Source organism: Artemia sp. Qi Xiang Cuo, chromosome 19 (assembly GCF_049724085.1).
Source record: "Artemia sp. Qi Xiang Cuo chromosome 19, ASM4972408v1, whole genome shotgun sequence".
Taxonomy (NCBI): domain Eukaryota; kingdom Metazoa; phylum Arthropoda; class Branchiopoda; order Anostraca; family Artemiidae; genus Artemia; species Artemia sp. Qi Xiang Cuo.
In genome coordinates, this window is record NC_142812.1 from 23,416,343 (window position 1) to 23,442,846 (window position 26,504).

At 32.4% G+C, this 26,504-nt stretch overlaps 1 protein-coding gene across 1 annotated transcript in view; it reads left to right on the forward strand.

The window, feature by feature from the left end:
- The window catches only part of LOC148940626 (uncharacterized), a 94,261-nt gene that overhangs the window by 42,291 nt on the left and 25,466 nt on the right, over positions 1–26,504 (forward strand). Inside the window, exon 2 of the mRNA XM_089104897.1 lies at positions 7,151–7,284. Coding sequence (XP_088961023.1) covers positions 7,151–7,284 — 134 coding nt within the window. The remainder of the gene's footprint in view (positions 1–7,150; positions 7,285–26,504) is intronic.

The window sequence follows — 26,504 nt, forward strand, 5'->3', positions numbered from 1 at the left end:
ATTTTTTGTCCGAGATAACCTCCAACCTAAACTCATCCCCACCCCCAACTATCAGATTAGGATGAAATCCTATGGCTGAGCCTTAGACCGAAAGTACTTCCCCGTCCTTTCAATTTAATTGTAACCGCCGTCTTTTATGATTCCTCTAACCAAAGTACTGACCAGAAACGCAACTACAACAATCAAACAGTTCGTGGTGACGAACTGTAAGTAAGGAGCGACCCGGCTCAATGGTAACCAAAACTCTAGAAAACGGGTTTTTGATACCAATAGATACATCAAAAGAATCAGATTTCTATGCTGACTTCAATTATATAAATTTCATCAAGTTTAGTCCTACCCATCAAAAGTTACGCCTCTGAGAAAATTTGGCTGATTTTCGAAAAAAGGGGGAAAGACCCCCTAAAAATTATAGAACCTTAATGAAAATCACACCATCATATTCAGCATATCAGAGGACTCTACTGTAGAGGTTTCAAGCTCCTATATACAAAAATGGGAAATTTTGCATTTTTTGCCATAAGAAAGATCACGGATGCGTGTTTATTTTTTTTTTATTTTTTTTTTTTTTTTTCCGGAGTGATCGTATCGACCCAGTGGTCCTAGAATATCGTGGGAGGACTCATTGGAACGAAAATTAAAAGTTCTAGTGCCCTTTTTAAGTGACAAAAAAAATGGAGGGCAACTAGGCTCCCTCCCACGCTCAGTTTTTTTCCCAAAGTCACCTGATCAAAATTTTGAGATAGCCATTTTGTTCAGCATGGTTAAAAATATGATAACTATGTCCTTTAGGATGACTTAGTCCTCCAAAGTCCCTGGGGGGAGGGCTGAAAGTTATGAACTTTATCCAATGTTAACATATAGTATTGGTTATTAGGAAGTATACAGACGTTTTCAGGGGGGATTTTTTCTGGTACTAGGGGGATGGGTGGGTCGGGGGTTATGTGGGAAGATCTTTCCATAAAGGAAGTTTTAATGGGGGAAGGGACATTGCTATGAAGGGGGCGCCGGATTTCCCAGCATTATTTAAGAAGAAGATCAGAAATTAAATGTAAAAAAAACAAGTTTTCCAACTGAAAATAAGGAGTAACATCAAAATTTAAAACGAACAGAAAATACTACGTGTATGGTTGGGTTCACCTCCTAGTCTATATCTCGCTCTTTAAGCCAAATATTTTTTAGTACTTTCATAAGAGCTATTTATTCTAAATAAAGGCCTTTGTGATTAAGAGGTCATTTTTAAAGAATTGGAACACAATTCAAACTTTAGCATAAAGAGCGAAGTATTGACTAGGGGGTGAGCCCCCTAATATACGTATTAAAAATATATAAATATATATGTTAGTATGAATATAGAATATATATGAATATAGAAGTTAGTTACGTAAGTTAATTCGTAAGTTACGTATATTTATTACTAATAAAAACGTTCGTAAATAAAATTAAACAAATTTCGATAAAGCCATTTAACGAAATAAAAGTAAAATTAATATGCAAATTTTGTTTTAATTATTCATGTGCGATGAGCCAAAATCAAAACCTGAATTAAATCGAAAACATTCAAAATTTAAATAAAAAAACAAGTTTTTTTAACTGAAAGTAAGGAACGACGTTAAAACTTAAAACGAACAGAAATTATTCCGTATATGAAAGGAGCTGTCCCCTCCTCATTGCCTCGCTCTTTACGCTAAAGTTTCACTTTCTCACAACTCTTATTTTTTTAAACAATAAAAACTTTAGCGTAAAGAGCGAGGCGTTGAGGAGGGGACAGCCCCTTGCATATACGGAATAATTTTCATATACTGGCCTCTCAAATGAAGCAACACAAAAAATTGAATGTCCAAAAGAGAGCTCTAAGAATTATTTTTAAAGAGGGCAAGATACCATATTTGCATTTGTTAAATATTTCAAAATTAGAGACCCTCGAGAGAAGAAGAAATAATTTGTGCCTCCGTTTAGGTAAGTTGGCACTTTTGAACCCCCGTACTGCGAACCTATTCCCTGAATACCATGTACCTGATAAAAACCGTCCTCCACGAACTGTGTCCCAGCCTTTCCCCACCTTATCTCCCATTGTTTGTGCTACCTTGTGGAATAAGAAATCTTTTATCCCTTTTTTTACTGATATAATAAATAGTTTTTAATTTGTACATAAATTTTATCTTATCTCTTACATGATAAAAGAAACAGTTCTTTTTTTCCCCTATCCCCTTTTTATGTTGTTTTTTAAACATTTGTTAACGTATATATTATTAATTTTTTCAGTTTTATCAGTTTTTATCTTTTTAACTAGTTGCCATTTCGCAGTTTTCAAAGAGTTCGTGGTAACGAACTGTAAGGAGCGACCCGGCTCGATGGTAACCGAAACTCTAAAAAACGAAATTTTGATACCAATAGATAGGCTACATCAAAAGAATCATATTTTAATTCTGATTTCAAATATATGTTTCATAAAGTTTAATCTTACCCTTCAAAAGTTACGCGCCTCAGAAAATTTGGCTGATTTTCGAAAAAAGGGGGAAAGACCCCCTAAAAATTATAAAACCTTAATGAAAATCACACCATCATATTCAGCATGTAAGAGAACCCTACTATAGAGATATCAAGCTCCTATCTATAAAAGTGTGGAATTTTCTATTTTTTGCCGGAAGAAGTATCACGAATGCGTGTTTATTTTTTATTTATTTTTTTTTTATTTTCCCCAGGGGTAATCGTATTGACCCAGTAGTCCTAGAATATCTTAGGAGGGCTAATTGGAACGGAAATTAAAAGTTCTAGTGCCCTTTTTAAGTGACCTAAAAAAATGGAGGGCAACTAGGCCCCTTCCCACGCTCATTTTTTTTCTCAAAGTCACCCAATTAAAATTTTGAGATAGCCATTTTGTTCATCATAGTCGAAAATTTAGTAAATATGTCATTTAGGATGACTTAATCCCCCACAGCTCCTAGGGGAAGGGCTGCAAGTTATGAACTTTGCCCATTGCTTACATATTGTATTGGTTATTGGGAAGTATACAGACATTTACAGGAAGGATTTTTTTTCCGGTGGGGGGGGGGGCTGGAGGAGTGGGTTACTCGGGATAATCTTTTTGTGGAGGATGTTTCTTTGGTGTAAGGGACATTTCCATGAAGGGGGCGCCGGATCTCCAAGCATTATTTAAAAAACGATCAGAAATTAAATAAAAGAAAAACAAGTTTTTCAACTGAAAGTAAGAAGCAACATTAGAACTTAAAACGAACAGAAATTATTACGTATATGAGGGGGTTCTCCCCAAAGTCAATACCTCGCTCTTTATGCTACAGTTTTTTTTTTAGTGCTTTCAAAAGAGCTATCTATTGTAATTAAACGGCCTTTGTGATTCAGGGTTTGTGAATAAAATTTTTTTTTAACTTTTAACGTAAAGAGCGTGGTATTGACTAAGGGGAGAATCCCCTCATATACGTAATAACATATACGTAATAAAAAAAAAAAAAAACAATCGATACGGCTTAAGAGTAATCGAAACTTTTAAAAACGGAATTTTGATGTCAATAAATGTATCAAAAGAATGGTCTTATAATGTTTATTCTAAATATATAAATTTTGTTAAGTTTAGTATTACTCATCAAAGGCTACGAGCCTGAGAAAATTTACATGATTTTTTAAAGAGGGGGGAAACATCCCCTACAAGTAAAAGAATTTTAATGAAAATCACACCGTCAGATTCACCGTATCAGAAAACTCTATTACATAGGTTTCAAGCTCACATCTGCAAAAATCTGCAACTTTGTATTTTTTGCCAGAAGAAAAATATACGAATATAGAAGTTTGTTACGTAAGTTAATTTGTGAATTGCGTCAGAACCAAATTTAGAGACAGCCATTCAGCAAAAGAAGAGTAAAATTTTTATGCAAATTTTGTTTGCTTATTTAATGACGGTGAGCCAAAATATAGGCTGCATTAGATAAAAAACGATCAGAAATTAAATAAAAAAACAAGTTTTTTAAACTGAAAGTAAGGAGCGACATTAAAACTTAAAACGAATAGAAATTATTCCGTATATGAAAGGGGCTGTCCCCTCCTCAACGCCTCGCTCTTTACGCCAAAGTTTGACTCTGTCTCACAGCTTTATTTTTAAAAGAATAAAAAACTTTAGCGTAAAGAGCGAGGCGTTGAGGAGGGGACAGCCCCTTTCATATACGGAATAATTTCTGTTCGTTTTGAGTTTTAATGTTGCTCGTTACTTTCAGTTAAAAAAACTTTTTTATTTAATTAATATAAGTGACAAAGGAATCATATAGCATTCCGATATTTATTTATTTTTTTTGCATTGATTTGCATTTTTTGCCAATTTTTTTAGTTGTTTTGATTTTGTTCTGATTGTCTTGTTTATTTGTTTTTTATGGACTTTTAAATTCGAATTCGGCCCTTCAGGGCTTGTGATATTAATTTCTCGAAATAAATATCTATCCATATATCAATCTAACAGTAATTACAGACAACGTTGCAAGAACAGAAAAGAGAATAGAAAGACTTAGGGTAAAACCATAGCTGCATTCCTGAAGAGAAGAAAGAGTGGAAGAAGGCAATTCTGTCATCTGAAAATTTCCCCATTAACTGAACCAGAGCTCAAAGTCTTGCATCCAGCAGTCTGCTTCGGGTAGAACATTGTAATGCAACTCAGTGTAAGTTTCCAATTTCATGGTGTTGGGATGAACAGAAACAATCTTTGAAGGGAAAGGAATACTAAGATGTGACAAAACATTATTATAAAGTTCAGAACGTTGTTCCAGCCGTGACACAAAGAGGTCTCGAAAAGGAATGGAGAGAGAGGTTCTCTCGTGAGCAAGCAGATAAGACTCGCTTGGATGCACAACTCTTCCACCTCGTGTTTTTACAGTCATTTCAAAGCCCAAAGTATTGGCAAAACACGAAACTTCGTCAAAAATGGAAGGGAAGGTGGCAGCGTCATTTTCTTGCATTTCAGCGTTTCTGGCAAGGAAAGATTTTACATTTTAGTAAGCGGCAGCCAATTCGAAGTTTACTGACTGAAAAGTCTTGCACAAGGGAAGCGTCAAATGGAAATTTTTGTTAATAAAGACATATCTGAAATTGTGAATTGGTTATAGTATCCAAAATTAGCAGCACTTTAGCAGACATGTTTGTATTGCTATTCTCCTCAAGATGTTCAAACGACCACAGAATATCGACAATAGAGATCAAGAAAATATATAACGAAATCATGGCACTTGACCAACTTTCTTGCAGACTCCAGTCAGAGTTTGCTTTTGCTAATCCGGCAGGAGTTTGTTAATTTTATCTTTGAGATTCTGGGTACTGAGTGACGAAGCACTGTAAAATTTCCAGGCTTGCAATAGGGTTCCGAAGAAATGCTTAAAAGCTGCTTTATATAGTTTTTTTACTTTTCTTAAAACACTTCTTTTCGAAATGCTTTTTTCTTAATTAATCCACAATAATAAAGGAGCTTTCACAACACTGGCACCCATATTACAAGTTAATCGTCTTTTCACCCAGATGCATAATTTTCTAAACGAAAAAGAGTCTTATGTTAAATTTACATCCACCTCAATGTTGCAAAGCACCCCTCGCAAAAATTTTGAAATGTGAGCCTAAAATGTGATCTCTTTTAAGACCTTATGTATCCTTTCCTAATAAAAATACTGTGGTCTTCACTTTAATAACCGGTACACTCTGTAACATTTACTTCACATTAGTATTTTAAGGTCTAATTTATACTCTGTAAAATTAGTTTTATTAGATAAATGGCCAACAGTAACAGTTGATTTTCATAAACTGAATATGTGCTTGGGGACGAATATCATACCGGGTAGGTATACCAAAATGTTATGCCAGTCTGAAATGTTCTACCCAACTGGAAAGCTACATGATTGACCTTTCAGTAGTTCTAAGCTTATTGGTTGTCTCAATTTTACCCCTGCTATCCTTCAATATTCTAATCCCTATTCGGACAAAAAATGGCTTTTTCTGGGAAACAATGACAAAATTCTTCATTAGATTTTTGATAAGGATACTAGATCTTTAATTTTTATTCGAATAAATCCTCTTTAAATAATCTATGATCACTCCTGTAACGGAGGAGTATAGAAGGAAGGTAGGTGGAGGAGGTATGCATGCGTGATGAGATAAGATATTAACGTTCATTTATTAAAGTTCAGGAAAAATATTAAAGTTCATTTTTTGTAGATAGTTGCTTTACGGTTCTCGTAAATGCTGAGTTTCCTTGCATATTTCATTAATATTACTTCACTTTTGGGATGTTTACCCCCAAACCCTTTTTTTAAACTTTGCAAATCGTCTTATGTTGAATACTTTTGATGGCCTAATTTAAATTGAAGGATTTTAAACAATTTAGAAGGACAATATAAATTAGGCACATCTCGTGATCAAAATATTATTCTGTAGAGTTTTATTTCTGTTGAATAGGTTCGCTCTTTACTTGCAGTTTGTTTCTAAGAACTGTTAGAACTAGAGTGGTCAATGTGAATGGAGATCAGACAATTTGTTAGTACTTACTTGATAATAGCTAAATAGGTACCTAACTCTTAGATGACAAAAGTTCCCCCTTCCTTCCCCCGATTAAAAAAAAGCTCTATGTCTTCTGAAGTTTGTTTCTTAGGTTTAATTTTCTTATACTGTTGCAACGTTTTATCGATAGTCTCTTATTTTGAAAATTTAATAAAAACTGTTTTTTGTGGAAGTTGACGAAATTTCTGCTTTCCTATGGAGATGTGCTGAATGCAAGGCCATATCCAGGATTTTGTTCTGGGTGGGGGGGGGGATAACTTTAAAAAACGTATAAAAAATTTTTTTACATGCATTTTTTTACTTTTTTACGAGTCAGACAAAAATTTCGCGAGGTAGGGCAACAAATCCGGTAGCCCTCCCCGCTGGATACGACAAAACTGCTGAATAAAGGTCAATATAGATCATTGTAGCATAATTCTCCTATTGATTTAAATCTTGGGGCCCTACTCACCTGCTCTCTCCTAGTAAGCGTTTCCTTGAGCAGCAAATTATGTCTTATTAGAAGTTTAAGTATATCCTGCTAATCATTATAACAATTGCCGACTAAATAGTTGAATAAACTGAATGATATTGTAAAATTACTAATGACATTTTACTCTTTTAGCGTCGCATTTAGCTGGTTGAGGAAAACTAAGGAAGAGCCATTTGTTCCAGATCTAATTTCAGCTATTCGGGCCGGTTGGATTGGACAACCATGCAATTTGATATATCACTGCAAATCCGATGGAAAGCACCCTAGTAACTATTAATTTATTTATTCAAAGAATAACAAAAATAAGTAAACATTAATGCACCTTTCAAATGCACGCTCACCCAATAAAGCCTAATGGGCAGTCAAAGGTGGCTTCAGACGATTTCAACTGGCAAAAGGATGGCTTGTCTCTCAAATGTTTTTCGAGGGGATTAGGGCAAATTTAAGAGAAAGGAGTTATGCAAGAGAAACGTCAGGTTCTTTCCAATGTTACAACATTTATACTTTTCTGTATGTAGGCTATGTGGTCTCCTAATAGAGTGAGGGTGAGAGGGATATCAGACTACCGTCTGATATCCCCTCTGGGTTGCCCTCGTATACCGTATATTTCTCCCTCCTTTCAAGTAGAATTTTAAATATTTGTTTTCATAACCTATTTTTGTGGATAAAGTAACCTTGGTTTTCAAGGTACCAGTTCTTGTGTTTTAGCAAAGTAATCAGAAAAAGTAATTCAAATATTTTCTAAAATACATATGATGAGTTAGTCAGAATCAAAATGCTAGCTTTAATTTAGTCAAGAGTGATGTGCTTGCCATGCATTATAATTTTCTTCTTTCCAAGCACCTTCAAATGAAAGGAGCAAGAGTCCTACAAACTTGAGTGGGGGCTCAATTAATCAGAAAATACAAAGCTGAAGTACTCCTTTTCAGTGTCAAAAGTGATTGCAAGGTAAATTTCCCAATCCTTCCGGTACCTCCACTGTCCCTGAGTTTCTCGGGGTATCTCCGAATTTTCCCAATATAAAATTCAGTTCTCCAAAATAACAATTAGCTTACGATTTTCGCTGCATATTTCGAAGGATTACATTTTCGTTCCAAAAAATACCCCAGAGAGGGTATAGATATAGATATCTGTATATATATATATATATATATATATATATATATATATATATATATATATATATATATATATATATATATATATATATATATATATATATATATATATAAATATAAATATATCTATATGTATATATATATATATATACATACATATATATATATATATATATATATATATATATATATATATATATATATATATATATATATATATATATATATATATATATATATATATATATATATATATATATATATATATATATATATATATATATATATATATATATATATATATATAAGTAGAATGCCTCGTATGGATTTGCACAGACGTATAGGAATCACTGTGCTATTTGCATGGCTTATGTTCCTTGCCGTGCTATTTGCTTGGCTTATGTTCCTTACCGTCCTATATGCCTAGATTATGTTCCTTACCATGCTATTTGAGAGCATTATGTTCCTTGGTACCTTTCCAAGCAAAGCGATCAAACACGTTTTGGAACTATGGACGAGATTGTATAATGTAATCAGACTGGTTTAGACACAGGTTTCTATGCCAAAACTTTTGATCGTCACATTACGTATTCAAAAGGTTTATTGCGCCTTCTGTTCAAATACTGGTTTCAGTCACGAGGGTAAGAAAATCATGTATTCGTATAAATAATGTTTTTTAGTAAAGACACATCCAAGCCACGCTTGTTTCTGACTCAAAAATTGTCAAACAGTAATAAGCTCCAGGCTGAAGGTACCTTGAATCATGTCTAGAATTGATTGGCATATGGCTTTATATCATTTTGCGTAAAAGCTAACTCTATTTGCGAAAAAGGATATAGCATTTGCGAATTGGACTGTATGAACGATATTAATTTTTGATTGAATAATAGGGATGTAAATGATTCTAATTAGTGATTGGATCGTATGAAGGTGGAGAAAAAGGGTTAAACTGATTAGCAGTTAAGGTAACCCCGAAGGGCTTGTTAACTCAGGCAATTTGTTATAAATTTGGAACAACATCAATCTATGAAAATAGTTAACGATGATAAAATGACCTTGTGACTTGACCTAGCTTTACTTCTTCGATGTGTTCTGAATAATACACAAGTGGCGTTTGAACAGTGTTGTCAATTTAAAATAGGGTCTAAAGTTATAGTATACTAAAAAGCTGATACTAAGACAGATGTAGATGGCAAGAAAAGGATTTCAAAAAAGAAATTAAGAACAATCCATAGAAATCCTTACAAGTCAAGTAGTGAGGTGTATATGAGTATGAACAGTCAAGGATCATGAGCACCAATGACCCTAACTAGTAGGGACCTCAGCCCCCAAAGGTCCCCTATCCCCACACTCCCAGGGAGTCCTCTGCCCCCAACTTTTTGGCCCCCCTCCATTTTTTTTAATTTTTTTGAAGTTTTTTTTAACTTTTTTTTTTATTTTTTCAAACATGATATATTTTTTCAACTTTTTTTACCATCTCTTAGAATGACATGTAACATACTTAAAACAAAAAAAAATCACATTTAATATTTTCCAAATTCAAAATGAGAATGATATAGAAATGTTACTCGTAACTTTTACTATTAGAAAAATATTGTTTGTAGTAGAACTTTTTTTTTTCACTAAATTTGTTTTTGGACTTCGAAATTATTCAACTTTATTTATTTTTTTAAGTATCTTAAAATGACATAAAATATGCTTACGGCTCTAAAAATTGTACTCTATGCTTGCTCAGAGACACGATGCGGCCTTCTCACTGGTACTCTATGGCCGGTTATCGACACTACCTAGTTTATTGCATGTATTAAATCAGTATTGTTTACGCAGTGGAACGATAAACACATAACTAATATCTATAAAAAGTGAAGATGAAACATTTTAAGAAAATGTGTTCACATGATAGTGTTATTGTAGCATTGAATGCTGACAAGGGGAAGTATTTAAACTATGAAATAAGTACAAGTGGTAACACTATCGGAAACGTATGCGTGCATTGTCATGACAGTAAGGAATTAAATTGCTTTGGAGTACAAAAAAAATTCAACTCTTATGATGGTGGATATGCGATATTGATATCTCCTGAGATGATTGCACTCAAAGAGAATGCCAACATAAAAATAATAGTTGATGAAGAGGGGCATTTTCTTGCTAGTGCTTGTGGTAGCATTTTACCCAGTGCTATACCATATCTTCAGCTTTCGGTTATTATTATTCGAGGGAAGTTCAAAAGAAGAAAGGCCTAGTCTTCTACTAATATCATAAACCATATCTTGTCTACGTGCCGGAACTGTTACCTGGGTAAAAATAATGTTGTAATACACAGTGAAATTGCTGGAAAAATAAAAAAGGCATCGGCAGGAAATATCACTAAGGAATATAAAGATAGATCGATGAAAAACAAAGTACCCGCAAACGTTACTACCATTGATCAAACAGTCAAGGAACCAAATAATACCAAAGACAAAACACATATTGAGCCTGTCGATGAAACTCCTGTAAAAATTGTGTAGGACTCAAAATGGAATAATTATTATTCTAATGATTACGAACTAAGAGAAGACAATAGCTATAGTATCAAGAGAGAACATGATGAACCATTTTATGGAAGAGATTCAAAATGTCCAAAGTTGTTCATTGATATTAATAATGTATCATATTATATTTTTGTATCAATATTCTACATAGTATTATTTCATTAAAAATATATTATGCATTACATTGTTGTGTGTTCATTATTTTTAGAGTATGCTAGCATATCAACCGTATAGAATGTCTATTAAAACATGGGAGATATAAGAAAACGAATTTGCATACATCTATTGTCAGACACATGGGATAACATTTATAATATCTAGGTATCAGAGTGAATAAATTTTTTCTATCAACATCTTTGTTAGATACATCGGATAAAATTGACTAAATCTAAGTATCAGATTGAATAAATTGTTTATCAACATCCGTTGTTGGATATGTCATTATGAAAAAAGTGTAAGTAAGCAAGTAAGTAACAAACTCTTTCTTGAATTCACCTCTTGGATACACAATAGGGAAATTTAATGAAGGAAATTATGAAAAAAATGTAACTCAGTAACAACCTTTTTTTTAAATTTACCTCTTAGATAAAAAATGAAGAAATTTAATTTAAGAAACTTTGAAACACTTGTAAGTATGTAGAGGGTTCTTCAGTTTATTCGCCACATGGATAAATAAAAAAAACCATTTTATTCAAGAAATAATTACGAAATCCTAAGTAAGTAACTAACTTCATTGTTTTCACTACATGGATACACAATGCCGAAATTTCTTACAAGATACTATGAAAAAATTGTAAGTAAATACCACTCTTCCTTGAATTCACCTTTTACATACACAATGCATAAATTTGATTCTAGAAATTATGAAAAAAATCGCAAGTAAGTAGCAAATTCTTTCTTGAATTCGCCTCTTGGATTAACAAAAAAGACATTTCATTCAAGAAATTATGGCAAAATTCTAAGTAAGTAACAAACTCTTTCTTGAATTCGCCGTTTGCATGCACAATAATGAAATTTCATTCATGAAATTATGAAAAAAATCTAAGTTAGTAAAAATCTCTTTCTTGAAGTCCCCTCTTGGATACACAATACAAAAATTTCATTCAAGAAATTATGAAAATATTTGTAAGTAAGTAACAAACTCTTTATTCATTTCCCCTCTTGGATACACAAAAAGAAATATTATAAAAGAATTTATGACTACATTTTAAATATGTAACAAACCCTCCCTTGATTCTACCCTTTGTTTTCGCAGTGCTGAGATTTCATACTAGAAACTATATGATATTCTTAAGTAAGTAACGATCTCTTTATTGATGTCCCCTATTGGATAGACAGTAAGAATGTTACATTATAGAAGATATGAAAAAGATTGTAGGTCATTAGTGGATTCTTTCTTGAAGTCACTTCCTGGATAAACAGTACAAAAACTTCATTTCATGAATTAGGAAAAAAATGTAAGTAAGTAAGTAACAAACTCTTTTTTTGAATTTGCCGTTTGGATTCAAGGTACAGAAATTTAATTCAGGAAATTATGAAAAAAATTGTAAGTAAGTAACAAACTCTTTCTTGAAGTCACCTCTTGGATACACAATGCAGAAATTTCATTTAAGAAATTATGAAAAATTTTTTTAAGTAAGTAGCAAATTCATTCTTGAATTCGCCTCCTGGATAAACAAAAAGACATTTCTTTCAAGAATTTATGAAAAAACTCTAAGTAATTAACAAACTCTTTATTGTTTTCACGTCTTCGATACAAGATGTAGAAATTTCATTCAAGAAATTATGAAAAAATTCTAAGTAAGTAACAATCTCTTTGTTGAAGTCCCCTCTTGGATACACAATACGGAAATTTCATTCAAGAAATTATGAAAATGTTTGTAAGTAAGTAACAAACTCTTTATTAATTACAGCTATTGATAACACATTGTAGAAACTTAATTTAATAAGTTTTGAAAAAATTCCAAGTAGGTTACAAACTGGTTATTATTTTCACTTCTTGTATACACAGTACAGATATTTCATTCATAAAATTATTAAAAAAACACAAGTAAGTAACAAACTCTTTCTTGAAGTCACCTCTTGGATACAAAATGCAGAAACTTCATTTAAGAAATTATGAAAAAATTGTAAGTAAGTAAGTAAGTAAGTAACAAATTCTTCCTTGAATTTGCCACCTGGATTAACAAAAAAGACATTTAATTCAAGAAATTCTCTTTCTTGAAGTCCCCTCTTGGATACGCAATACGGAAATTTCATTCAAGAAATTATGAAAATATTTGTAAGTAAGTAACAAACTCTTTATCGAAGTCACCTCTTAGATACACGATGCAGAAATTTCATTTAAGAAATTATGAAAAAATTGTAAGTAAGTAACAAAGTCTTTCTTGAATTTACCTTTTGGATAAACAAAAAAGACATTTCATTCAGGAAATTATGAAAAAAAATTGTAAGTAAGAAACACACTCTTTCTTGGTGTCACCTCTTGGATACACAATGCAGAAATTTCATTTAGGAAATTATGAAAAAAAAATTGTAAGTAAGTAGCAAATTCATTCTTGAATTCCCCTCCTGGATAAACAAAAAAAAGACATTTCATTCAATAAACAATGTAAAAATTATAAGTAAGAAACCATCTCTTTAATATTTTCACGTCTTTGATACAGGATTTAGAAGTTCCATTCTAGAAAATATAAAAAAATTCTTAGTAAGTAACAATCTCTTTCTTGAAGTCTCCTCTCGGATAAACAATACGGAAATTTCATTTAAGAAATTATGAAAATATTTGTAAGTAAGTAAAAAACTCTTTATTGATTTCACCTCTTGGATACACAATACAGATATTTCATTCAAGAAATTATGAAAAAATTGCAAGTACGTAACAAACTCAAGTAGGTAACAGAGAGATATGCAAAAAGTTGGGTTAATTCAGGTTCACTTAGAGTGGGGCCGCTCTAAGTGAGCCTGAATTAACCCAACATTTTGCATGTCTCTTTCATTACTAGTTTGTGTCTGAGCGGGTGTGCTGCCATTTCCAACCGGTCTAACCTAAATTCAACGAAACGATGCATAAAGTCAAAATAAATAGAACTTGGATTTTATGTATGTTATCTGATGTACCCAATGAGTTAGTTACTTACTTACAATTTTTTCATAATTTCTTGAATGAAATTTCTGTACTGTGTATCAAGGAGTGGAATTCAAGAAAGATTTTGTTACTTACTTACTTACAATTCTTTCCTAATTTCTTGAACAAAATTTCCGTATTGTGTACCCAAGAGGTGAATTCAAGAAAGAGTTTGTTGCTTACTTACCATTTTTTTTATAATTTCTAAAATGAAATGTCTGTATTGTGTATCCAGGACGAGAATTCAAGAAAAAGTTTGTTACTTACTTGCAAATTTTTCATAATTTCTTGAATAAAATTTCCGTATTGTGTATCCAAGAGGTGTATTCAAGAAAGAGTTTGTTACTTACGTACAATATTTTATTATAATTTCTTGAATGAAATATCTGTATTGTGCATCCAGGAGGAGAATTCAAGAAAGAGTTTGTTACTTACTTACAATTTTTTCGTAATTTCTTGAGTGAAATTTTTGTATTGTCTGTCCAGGAAGTGAGTTCAAGAAAGAGTTTGTTTGCAATTTTTTTCATAATTTCCTGAATTAAATTTCTGTATTGTGCATCCAAACGGCGAATTCAATAAAGAGTTCGTTACTTACTTAGAATTTTGTCATAATTTCTTGAATGTAATGTCTTTTTGTTTATCCAAGAGGCGAATTAAAGAAAGAATTTGTTACTTGCTTACTTACAATTTTTTCATAATTTCTTAAATGAAGTTTCTGCATTGTGTATCCAAGAGGTGATGTCCAGAAAGATTTTGTTACTTACTTAAAATTTTTTCACAATTTATTGAATGAAATTTCTGTTTTTTATATCCAAGAGGTGAAAACAATAAGGATTTTGTTACTTACTTTGCGATTGTTACTTACTTACTTGCGATAATTTCTTGAATGAAATGTCTGTATTGTGTATCCAAGAGGTGAAATCAAGAAAGAGTTTGTTACTTACTTACAAATATTTTCATAATTTCTTGAATGAAATTTCCGTATTGTGTATCCAAGAGGTGTATTCAAGAAAGAATTTGTTACTTACATACAATTGTTTTTTACAATTTCTTGAATGAAATTTCTGCATCGTGTATTTAAGACGTGAAAACAATGAAGAATTTGTTACTTACTTAATTACTTACTTACAATTTTTTCCCAGTTTCTTAAATGAAGCTTCTGTATTTTGTATCCAAGAGGTGACTTAAAGAAAGAGTTTGTGACTCACTTTCAATTTTTTCATAGTATATTGAAGTAAATATCTGTACTGAGTATCCAAGATGTGAAAACAATAAACAGTTTGTTACCTGCTTGCAATTTATATATATATATATATATATATATATATATATATATATATATATATATATATATATATATATATATATATATATATATATATATATATATATATATATATATATATATATATATATATATATGTAGGAGAAGGAGTGCCAGTCCAGGAAAAACAACTAGACGAACAAGATCACAAACCTATTTGTAGGCCTATCAGAGGGCTAGAATACTACTAGTACAATGTCACAAGCCTAATTCTAAGCCAATCAGAGGGCTAGAATACTACTAGTACAAGACCACACGCCTATTTCTAAGGGAAGCCACAGAAGATACTAAGCTAAGTGACGTCAAAGTCACAATCCCATTGAATACTACCGGGTGTTACATCAGACCAGATTTCTGAGAATTATTGACTTGAATTTTACGTAATTTGCATGTCGAAACTACGCATTATCTGTTTTTGTTATGATTCCAACCGTATAAGTTGTTTTTGTATGTCGTCCAGAATTGATTGCATAATTACGGTATCTAATAATGATAAAAAGTTATATCATTTTCAAAGGGGTGAAACAAAGCTAGATATAATTCATATTTTTAATTGGATTGCATGAAAGGGATAAAAGAGTTAAAAGCGCGTACCAGTTAAGGTAAGTCTGAGAGGATGGTAAGTCTTAGGAAACTTGACATAAATGCTAGAATAACATCACTGGTATCAATCTATGGAAACGGTTAGCGATGGCAAGAAGATTTTGTGACTTAACTTGGCTTTACTTCTTAGGCGACTTATGAAAACTTTAATTTTTTAAGGAGATGGGGTGTGATCCAAGGGCTCATTGGGTACATTCCTAAGCCCTTCTGTTTCAAAATTAGCTGGTGGAAATTTTAAACAATGTAGGCAACTTATGAGAAGTTTAATAGTTTTTAGGGAGGTGCGGTGATCCAAGGGCTCATTGGGTACATTCCTATGCCCTTCTTTTTCAAAATTAGCTGGTGGAAATATTAAACGATACAGGCGACTTATGAAAACTTTAATATTTTTTTGGGAGGTGGGGGATGATCCAAGGGCTCATTGGGTACATTCGTGTGCCATTCTTTCTCAAAATTATCTGGTTGAAATATTAAACAATGTAGGCGACTTATGAAAATTTTAATATTTTTTTTAGAGAGGTGGGGGGGGGGGTGATCCAAGAGCTCATTGGGTACATTCTCATGCACTTCTTTTTCAAAATTAGCTGGGGAAAATTTTAAAAAATGTAGGCGACTTATGAAAACTTTAATATTTTTTTAGGGAGTTGGAGGGTGATCCAAGGGCTCATTGGGTACATTCTTATGCCCTTCTTTTGTGGTGGGGGTTGATCCAAGACCTCATTGGGTATATTCCTATGCCCTTCTTTTGCAAAATTAGCTGGTGAAAATATTAAACAATGTAGGCGACTTATGAAAACTTTAATATTTTTTTTTGGGTGGGGGGAGGTGGGGGATGATCCAAGGACTCATTGGGTATATTCTTATGCCCTTCTTTTTCAAATTGGCTAATGGAAATATTAAACAATGTAGGCGACTTATGAAAACTCTAATATTTTTTGGAGAGGTGGGGGATGATCCAAGAGCTCATTGGGTACATTCTTGTGCCATTCTTTCTTAAAATTAGCTGGTGGAAATTTTAAAAAATGTAGGCGACTTATGAAAACAATAATATGTTTTTAGGGTGCGGTGGATGATTCAAGGGTTCATTGGGTACATTCTTATTCCCTTCTTTTTCAAAATTTGCTGGTGGAAATATCAAACAATCTAGGTGACTTATTAAAACATTAATATTTTTTTCGGGGGTGGGGGTGATCCAAGAGCTCATTGGGCACATTCCTATGCCCTTCTTTTTCGAATTTAGCTGGTGGATATATTAAAAAATGTAGGCGACTTATCAAAACTTTAATATTTTTTTCGGGGGAGGTGGGGGATGATCCAAGGGCTCATTGGGTATATTCTTATGCCCTTGTTTTTCAAATTAGCTCCACGGAAATATTAAACAATATAGGCGACTTATGAAAGCTTTAATATTTTTTTTGGAGGTGGGAGATGATCCAAGAGCTCATTGGGTACATTCTTGTGCCATTCTTTCTCAAAATTAGCTGTTGGAAATATTAAACAATGTTGGCAACTTATGAAAACTTTAATATTTTATTTTGGGAGGTGGGGGTGATTCAAGGGCTTATTGGGTACATTCTTGTGTCCTTCTTTTTCAAAATTAGCAGGTCGAAATATTAAACAATGTAGGCGACTTATGAAAACTTTAATATTTTATTTTGGGAGGTGGGGGTGATTCAAGGGCTCATTGGGTACATTCTTATGCCCTTCTTTTTCAAAATTAGTTGGTGGAAATATAAAACAATGTAGGTGACTTATGAAAACTTTAACGTTTTTTTTATGGCTGGGGGGTGATCCAAGAGCTCATTGGGTACATACCTATGCCCTTTTTTTCAAAATTAGCTGCTGGAAATATTAAACAATGTAGGCGACTTATGAAAACTTTAATGGTGGGAGATGATCCAAGGACACATTGGGTATATTCTTATGCCCTTCTTTTTCAAATTAGCTAGTTGAAATATTGAACAATGTAAGCGACTTATGAAAACTCTAATATTTTTTGGGTAGGTGGGGGATTGAGGAGCTCATTGGTTACATTCTTGTGCCATTCTTTCTTAAAGTTAGCTGGTGGAAATATTAAAAAATGTAGGCGACTTATGAAAACTTTAATATTTCTTAGGGGGGGGGGGTGGATGATTCAAGGGTTCATTGGGTACATTCTTATGCCCTTCTTTTTCAAAATAAGCTGGTGGAAATATTAAACAATGTAGGTGAGTCATGAAAACTTTAATATTTTTTTGGGGAGGTGGGGGATGATCCAAGTGTTCATTGGGTATATTCTTATGCCCTTCTTTTTCAAATTAGGTAGTGGAAATATTAAATAATATAGGCGACTAATGAAAACTTTAATATTTTTTGGGAGGTGGGAGATGATCCAAGAGCTTATTGCGTACATTCTTGGGCCCTTCTTTCTCAAAATTGGCTGGTATAAATATTAAACAATATAGGCGACTTATGAAAACTTTAATATTTTTTTGAAAGGTGTGGGATGATCCAAGGGGTCATTGGGTACATTCTTGTGCCCTTCTTTTTCAAAATTAGCGGGTGGAAATATTAAACAATGTAGACGAATTATGAAAACTTTAATTTTTTTTAGGGAGGGGGGGGGGGTGATTCAAGGGCTCATTAGTTACATTCTTATGCCCTTCATTTTATAAATTAGTTGGTGGAAATATTAAACAAATTAGGCGACTTTTGAAGACTTTAATTTTTTTAAGGGGGTGGGGGATGATTCAAGGGCTCATTGGCTACATTCTTATGCCCTTCTTTTTCAAAATTAGCAGGTGGAAATATTAAACAAAGTAGGTGACTTATAAAATGTTAATATTTTTTGAGAGGTGGGGGATGATCCAAGAGCTCATTGGGTACATTCTTGTGCCCTTCTTTCTCAAAATTAGCTGGTGGAAATATTAAACAATGTAGGCGACTTATGAAAACTTTAATATTTTTTTAGAGGTGGGGGGCTCATTTGGAACATTCCTATGCCATTCTTTGCGACTTATGAAAACTCCAAAATTTGTTTGGGAGGTGGGGGATGATCCAAGAGCTCATGGGGTAAATTCTTATGCCATTCTTTTTCAAAATTAGCTGGTGGAAATATTAAACAATGTAGGTGACTTTTGAAGACTTTAATTTTTTTAGGGGGTTGGGGGATGGTTCAAGGGCTCATTGGCTACATTCTTATGCCCTTCTTTTACAAAATTAGCTGGTGGAAATATTAAACAAAGTAGGTGACTTATAAAATGTTAATATTTTTTAGGGAGGTGGGGGATGATCCAAGAGCTCATTGGGTACATTCTTTTGCCCTTCTTTCTCAAAATTAGCTGGTGGAAATATTAAACAATGTAGGCGACTTATGAAAAATAATATCTTTTTAGGGAGGTGAGGGATGATCCAAGGGCTCATTGGGTACATTCCTATGCCATTCTTTTTCAAAATACTGATTATTTTTTGGGACTTGGAATTATTTTTATGAATCTTAAATGACATGAAATATGTTTGCGGCTGTACCAATCGTACTTCATGCTTGCTCATTGACACGAAGCGGCTTTTCCAGTGGTACTCTATTGCAGGTTATCGACACTACCTAGTTTATTGCATGTTTATAGGTCATTAATCATTGTACAGTGGAAGGATAAACACATAAGTCGTATCTTTAAAAAGTGAAGATGAAGCCTTTTAGGAAAGTGTGTTCACATGATAGTGTTATTGTAGCATTGAATGCCGACAAGGAGAAGTATTTGAACTATGAAAGTGGTAGCACTATTGGAAATGTATACGTGCATTTTCATGACAGTAAGGAATTAAATTTCTTTGGAGTACAAACAAAATTCAACTCTTATGATGGTGGATATGCGAGATTGAGATCTCTGGAGATGATTGCACTCAAAGAGAATGCCAACATAAAAATAATAGTTGACGAATTGGGGCTTCTTCTTGCTAGTGCTTTTGGTAACATGTTACCCAGTGTTATACCCCATCGTCAGCTTCTGGGTATTAGCATTCAACAGAAGATTGAAAGAAGACAGGCATACTCTTCTACATCTATCACAAACCATATCTTGTCTACGTTCAGGAACTGTCACCTGTGTAAAAATAATGTGGTAATAGACAGTGAAATAGCTGGAAAAATGAAAAGGGTATTGGCAGAAAATATCACTAAGGAATATAAAGATGAATCGATGACAAAGAAAGTGCCAAAAAACGTTATTACTACTATTGAGCATATAGTCAATGAACCTAATAATAGCAAAGCCGAAATGTATATTGAACATTTAGGTGAAACCAGTAAGAATAGTATATGACACAAAATGGAATAATAACTATTCCACTGATTACGAACTAAGAAAAGACAATAGCTACAGCATCAAGAGAGAACATGATGAAGTATTTTATAGAACAAATTCAAAATGTCCAAAGTTGTTCAATGAAATGAATAATGTATAATAATGTATGCAAGATATTTTTTATGTTAATATTCTACATGTCAGTATTTTAATAAAAATATTTTATGCATTACTTTGACATATTCCCATTATTTTTAGGGTATGCTAGAAGGTCAAACGTTTAGAATATCTATTAAAAGTTGGAGATGTAAGAAAATGAATTTTCAGAAATATAGATACTACTACTAACAGGCTCATAGCGGATATATTAGAAAATGAGATAGGTTAAAAAAAACTTTTACCAAAGTCTGAGAGAGAGATGAGCTGAAATTTTTAACTCCAAAATCTCCACAGACAAACAAACTTCCTGTCCAGACACACAAGCAGAGAGAGTTTTCAGTTTTCAGAAACAGGAACATCCACGTTTAAAATACATCTGATTTTATTAATAGTATTTAATTTTTAATAAAGTCATAACAAACTCTCTCATGAATTTACTTCCAGGATACACAATACAGACATTTCATTCAAGAAGTTATGATAAAATTGTAAGTAAGTAACAAACTCTTTCTTGAATTCACCTCTTGGATACACAATACAGAAATTTCATTCCAGAAATTATGAAAAATTGTAAGTAAGTAACAATTTCTCTATTGAATTTGCTTCTTGGATACACAATACAGAAATTTCATTCAAGAAATTATGAGAAAATTGTAAGTAAGTAATAAACTCTTCCTTGAATTCCCCTCTTGGATACACAATACAGAAATTTCATTCAAGAAATTATGAAAAAATTGTAAGTAACTAACGAACTCTTTCTTGAATTTGCCTCTTGGATACACAATATAGACCTTTCATTCAAGAAATTATGAAAAATTGTAAGTAAGTAACAAACTCTTTCTTGAATTCGCCTTTTGGACACACAACACGGAAATTTCATCCAGGAAATTACGAGATAATTGTAAGTAAGTAACAAACTCTTTCTTGAATTCACCTCTTGGATACAAAACACAAAAATTTCAGTCATGAAATTATGAAAATTGTAAGTAGGTAACAAACTCTTTCTTGAATTCACCACTTGGATACACAATACCGAAATTTCATTCAAGACATTATGAAAAAATTGTAAGTAAATAACAAAATCTTTCCTGAATTTGCCTCTTGGATATACAATGCAGAAATTTCATTCAAAAAATTACAAAAAATTTCAAGTAAGTAACAAACTCTTTCTTGAATTCATCTCATTGATACAAAATACAGTGAGTTCATTCAAGAAATTATGAAAAATTGTAAGTAAGTATCAAACTCCTTCTTGAATTCGCCTCTTGGATACACAATACATAAATTTCATTCAAGAAATCAAAAATAAAATTGTAAGTAAGTAAAAAACTCCTTCTTGAATACACCTCTTGGATACACAATACAGAAATTTCATTCAAGAAATTATGAAAATATTGTAAGTAAGCAACAAACTACTTCTTGAATTTACCTCTTGGATACACAATGCAGGCATTTCATTCAAGAAATTATGAAAAAATTGTAAGTAAATAACCAACTCCTTCTTGAATTAATCTTTTGGATACAAAATACAGAAATTTCATTCAAGAAATTATGAAACAATCCTAAGTAAGTAACAAACTCGTTCTTGAATTCACCTCTTGGATACACAAAACAGACATTTCATTCGAGAAATTACGAAAAAATTGTAAGGAAGTAACAAACTCTTTCTTGAATTCACCTCTTATATACATAATGTAGTAATTTTATTCAAGAAATCATGAAAAAATTGTAAGTAAGTAACAAACTCTTTCTTGAATTCGCCTCTTGGACAAACAATAAAGACATTTCATGAAAAAATTGTAAGTAAGTAACCAATTCTTTCTTGAATTCACCTCTTGGATACACAACACGGAAATTTCATTCATGAAATTACGAAAAATTGTAAGTAAGTAACAAACTCTTTCTTGAATTCACCACTTGGATACACAATACCGAAATTTCATTCAAGAAATTACTAAAAAATTGTAAGGAAATAATAAACTCTTTCCTGGATTTGAGTCTTGGATATACAATACAGAAATTTCATTCAAGAAATTATGAAAAAATTGTAAGTAAGTAACAAACTCTTTCTTGAATTCATCTTATTGATACACAATACAGAAAGTTCATTCAAGAAATTATGAAAAAATTGTAAGTAAGTATCAAGCTCTTTCTTGAATTCACCTCTGGGATACACTATACAGAAATTTCAGTCAATAAATTAAAAATTAAATTGTAAGTAAGTAACAAACTCCTTCTTGAATACACCTCTTGGATACACAATAAAGAAATCTCATTCAAGAAATAAAGAAAAAATTGTAAGTAAATAACAAACTCTGTCTTGAATTCACCTCTTGTATGCACAATACAAAAATTTTATTCGAGAAATTATGAAAAAATTGTAAGTAAGTAACAAACTCTTTCCTGAATTCACCTCTTGGATACACAATTCAGAAATTTCATTCAAGAAATTATGAAAAAATTGTAAGTAACAAACTCTTTCTTGAATTCACCTCTTGGATACTTAATACAGAAATTTAATTCAAGAAATCATGAAAAATTGTAAGTAAGTAACAAACTCTTTCTTGAATTCATCTCTTGGATACACAATACAGAAATTTCATTCAAGAAATTATGAAAAAATTGTAATTGAGATACAAACTCTTTCTTGAGTTCATCTCATGGATACACAATATGGAAATTTCACTCAAGACATCGTGAAAAATTGTAAGTAAGTAACAAACTCTCTTCCTGAATTCACCTCCTGGATACACAATACAGAAGTTCCATTCAAGAAATCGTGAAAAATTGTCAGTAAGTAACAAACTCTTTCTTACCTCCTGGATACACAATATAGAACTTTCATTCAAGACATTATGAAAAATGTAAGTAAGTAACAAACTCTTTCTTGAATTCATCTCTTGTATACACAATACAGAAATTTCATTCATGAAATTATGAAAAAATTTTTGCGCGCGCACGTAGCGTAGTGTAAATTAACCCTAAAATGTCAAAGAATCACCATATAAATTACGCTTTCAGATTCAGCCTGTTGGAGAACAAATTTCTGTGTTGTGTATCCAAGAGGTGAATTCAAGAAAGAGTTTGTTACTTACTTACAATTTTTCATAATTTCTTGAATGAAATTTCTTTATTGTACATCTAAGAGTCGAATTCAAGAAAGAGTTTGTTACTTACTTACAATTTTTCATGATTTCTTGAATGAAACTTCCATATTGTGTATCCATGAGGTGAACTCAAGAAAGAGTTTGTATCTTAATTACAATTTTTTCATAATTTCTTGAATGAAATTTCTGCATATATTTTTTCTGCAGAAAAAACTATCAAATTTTTCATAAGTCGCCTACATTGTTTAATATTTCCACCAGCTAATTTTGAAAAGAAATGGCATAGGAATGTACCCAATCAGCCCCTGAATCATCCCCCACCTCTCAAAAAATCTTAAAGTTTTTATAAGTCGCCTACATTGTTTAATATTTCCACTAGCTAATTTGAAAAACAAGGGCATAAGAATATACCCAATGAGCCCTTGGATCATTCCCCACCTCCCCCGAAAAAAATATTAAAGTTTTGATAAGTCGCCTACATTGTTTTATATTTCCACCAGCTAATTTTGAAAAAGAAGGGCATAGGAATGTACCCAATGAGCTCTAGGATCACCCCCCACCTCTCAAAAAAACATTAGAGTTTTCATAAGTAGCCTACATTGTTTAATATTTCCACCAGCTAATTTTGAAAAAGAAGGGCACAAGAATGTACCCAATGAGCTCTTGGATCATCTCCCACCTCCCAAAAAAATATTAAAGTTTTCATAAGTCGCCTAAATTGTTTAATATTTCCACTAGCTAATTAGAAAAAGAAGGGCATAAGAATATACCCAATGAGCCCCTGGATCATCCCCCACCTCCCCAAAAAAATATTAAAGTTACATTCTTTAAATTATTACTACATTCTTTAAAATATTAAAGAATGTAGATTCTTTTATATTTCCACCAGCTAATTTTAAAAAAGAAGGACATAGAAATCTACCCAATGAGCTCTTGAATCACCCCCCACCCCCCAAAAAAACATTAAAGTTTTAATAAGTCGCCTACATTGTTTAATATTTACACCCGCTAATTTTGAAAAAGAAGGGCATAAAAATGTAACCAATTAGCCCTTTGATCACCCCCCAACTCCCTAAAAAAATATTAAAGTTTTCATAAGTCACCTACATTGTTTAAAATTTCCACCAGCTAATTTTGAAATAGAATGGCACAAGAATGTACCAATTGAGCTCTTGGATCACCCCCCACCTCACTAAGAAAAAATATTAAAGTTTTCATAAGTCGCCTAAATTGTTTAATATTTCCACCAGCTAATTTTGAAAAAGAAGGACATATGAATGTACCCAATGAGCCTTTGGATCATCCCCCACCACCCTAAAAGAAATATTAAAGTTTTCATAAGTCGCCTACATTGTTTAAAATTTCCACCAGCTAATTTTGAAATAGAAGGGCATAAGAATGTACCCAATGAGCTCTTGGATCACCCCCCACCTCTCTAAAAAAAATATTAAATATTTCATAAGTCGCCTACATTGTTTAATATTTCCACCAGCTAATTTTGAGAAAGATGGGCACAAGAATGTACCCAATGAGCCCTTTGATCATCCCCCTCCTCCAAAAAAAATATTAAAGTTTTCATAAGTCACCTGCATTGTTTAATATTTCCACCAGCTAATTTTGAAAAAGAAGGGCATAAGAATGTACCCAATGAGCCCTTTGATCATCCCCCTCCTCCAAAAAATAAAAGTTAAAGTTTTCATAAGTCACCTGCATTGTTTACTAATTTCACTAGCTAATTTTGAAAAAGAAGAGCTCAAGATTGTATCCAATTTCCCCTTTCATTATCCCTCCCCTCCCTAAAAAAAATATTATGGTTTTCATAAGTCGCCTAAGAAGTAAAGCCAAGTTAAGTCACAAAATCTTCTTGACACAGCTAACCGTTTCCATAGATTGATACCAGTGATGTTATTCTAGCATTTATGTCAAGTTCCCTAAGACTTACCATCCTCTCAGATTTACCTTAACTGGTACGCGCTTTTAACTCTTTTATCCCTTTCATAAAATCCAAATAAAAATATGAATAATATTTAGCTTTGTTTTACCCCTATGAAAATGATATAAACTTTATATCATGTTTAGATACCGCTAATAATGCAATCAATTTTGGACGAGATGCAAAAACAACTTATACGGAATCATAGCAAAAACAGATAATGCGTAGTTTCGACATGCAAATTACGTAAAATTCATGCTAATAATTCTCAGAAATCTGGTCTAATGCAACACCCGGCAGTATTCAATGGGATTTTGACTGTGACGTCACTTAACTTAGTATCTTCTGTGGCTTTCCTTAGAAATAGGCGTGTGATCTTGTACTAGTAGTATTCTAAACCCTCTGATTGGCTTAGAAATAGGCTTGTGATCTTGTACTAGTAGTATTCTATCCCTCTGATTGACCTAGAAATAGGATTGTGATCTTGTTCGTCCTGGACTGGCACTCTTTCTCCTGCTTATATATATATATATATATATATATATATATATATATATATATATATATATATATATATATATATATATATATATATATATATATATATATATATATATATATATATATATATATATATATATATATATATATATATATATATATATATTTATTTTTTAACCCGTCACTACAAAAAAAGCAAAAAGATGGAGTACAACATAATACAAAAAAAAAAAACAATACAGAACAAATACTTAAAAGCACTACATCGACACTACTGCCGCAGGAAGGACGACCACTCGTGCGATAGCCTTGCGTTAAAATTGTCAATTTGTTTTATAACGGCCTGACATGGTTCTGTAACTTTATAATGAAGGCTAATATATGAGTTACGCGTCCACAAAGGTAATCTCAACAGATACTTCGCATAACAAAAGTAGTAGGACCGGATTTGCTTAATGTCAGATTTCTGGAGCATTCTCCAGAAAGGTTCAATATATAGAATTTGGGGCAGCGCAGTTGCGTTATACAACCTGGCTAAAATCATGCGATTAAAACGGAGTTTGTTTGCCACAATGTTGCCATATGACGCCGAAATTCGATTTTGCAGGTGTCTAACTATGAGCGAGCGGGTAGCTCGCACGGAAGTTCCGACAGGGAGGCCCAAATAAGTTAATGAAGTCACTGGCTTAACGGTAATATCACCAAGTCTAAAAGATACATAAGTCGAATTTTTCCAATTAAAAAGAACAATCTCAGACTTAGCTGCGTTGAAACTAAGAACCAATTTTCCGGTATTC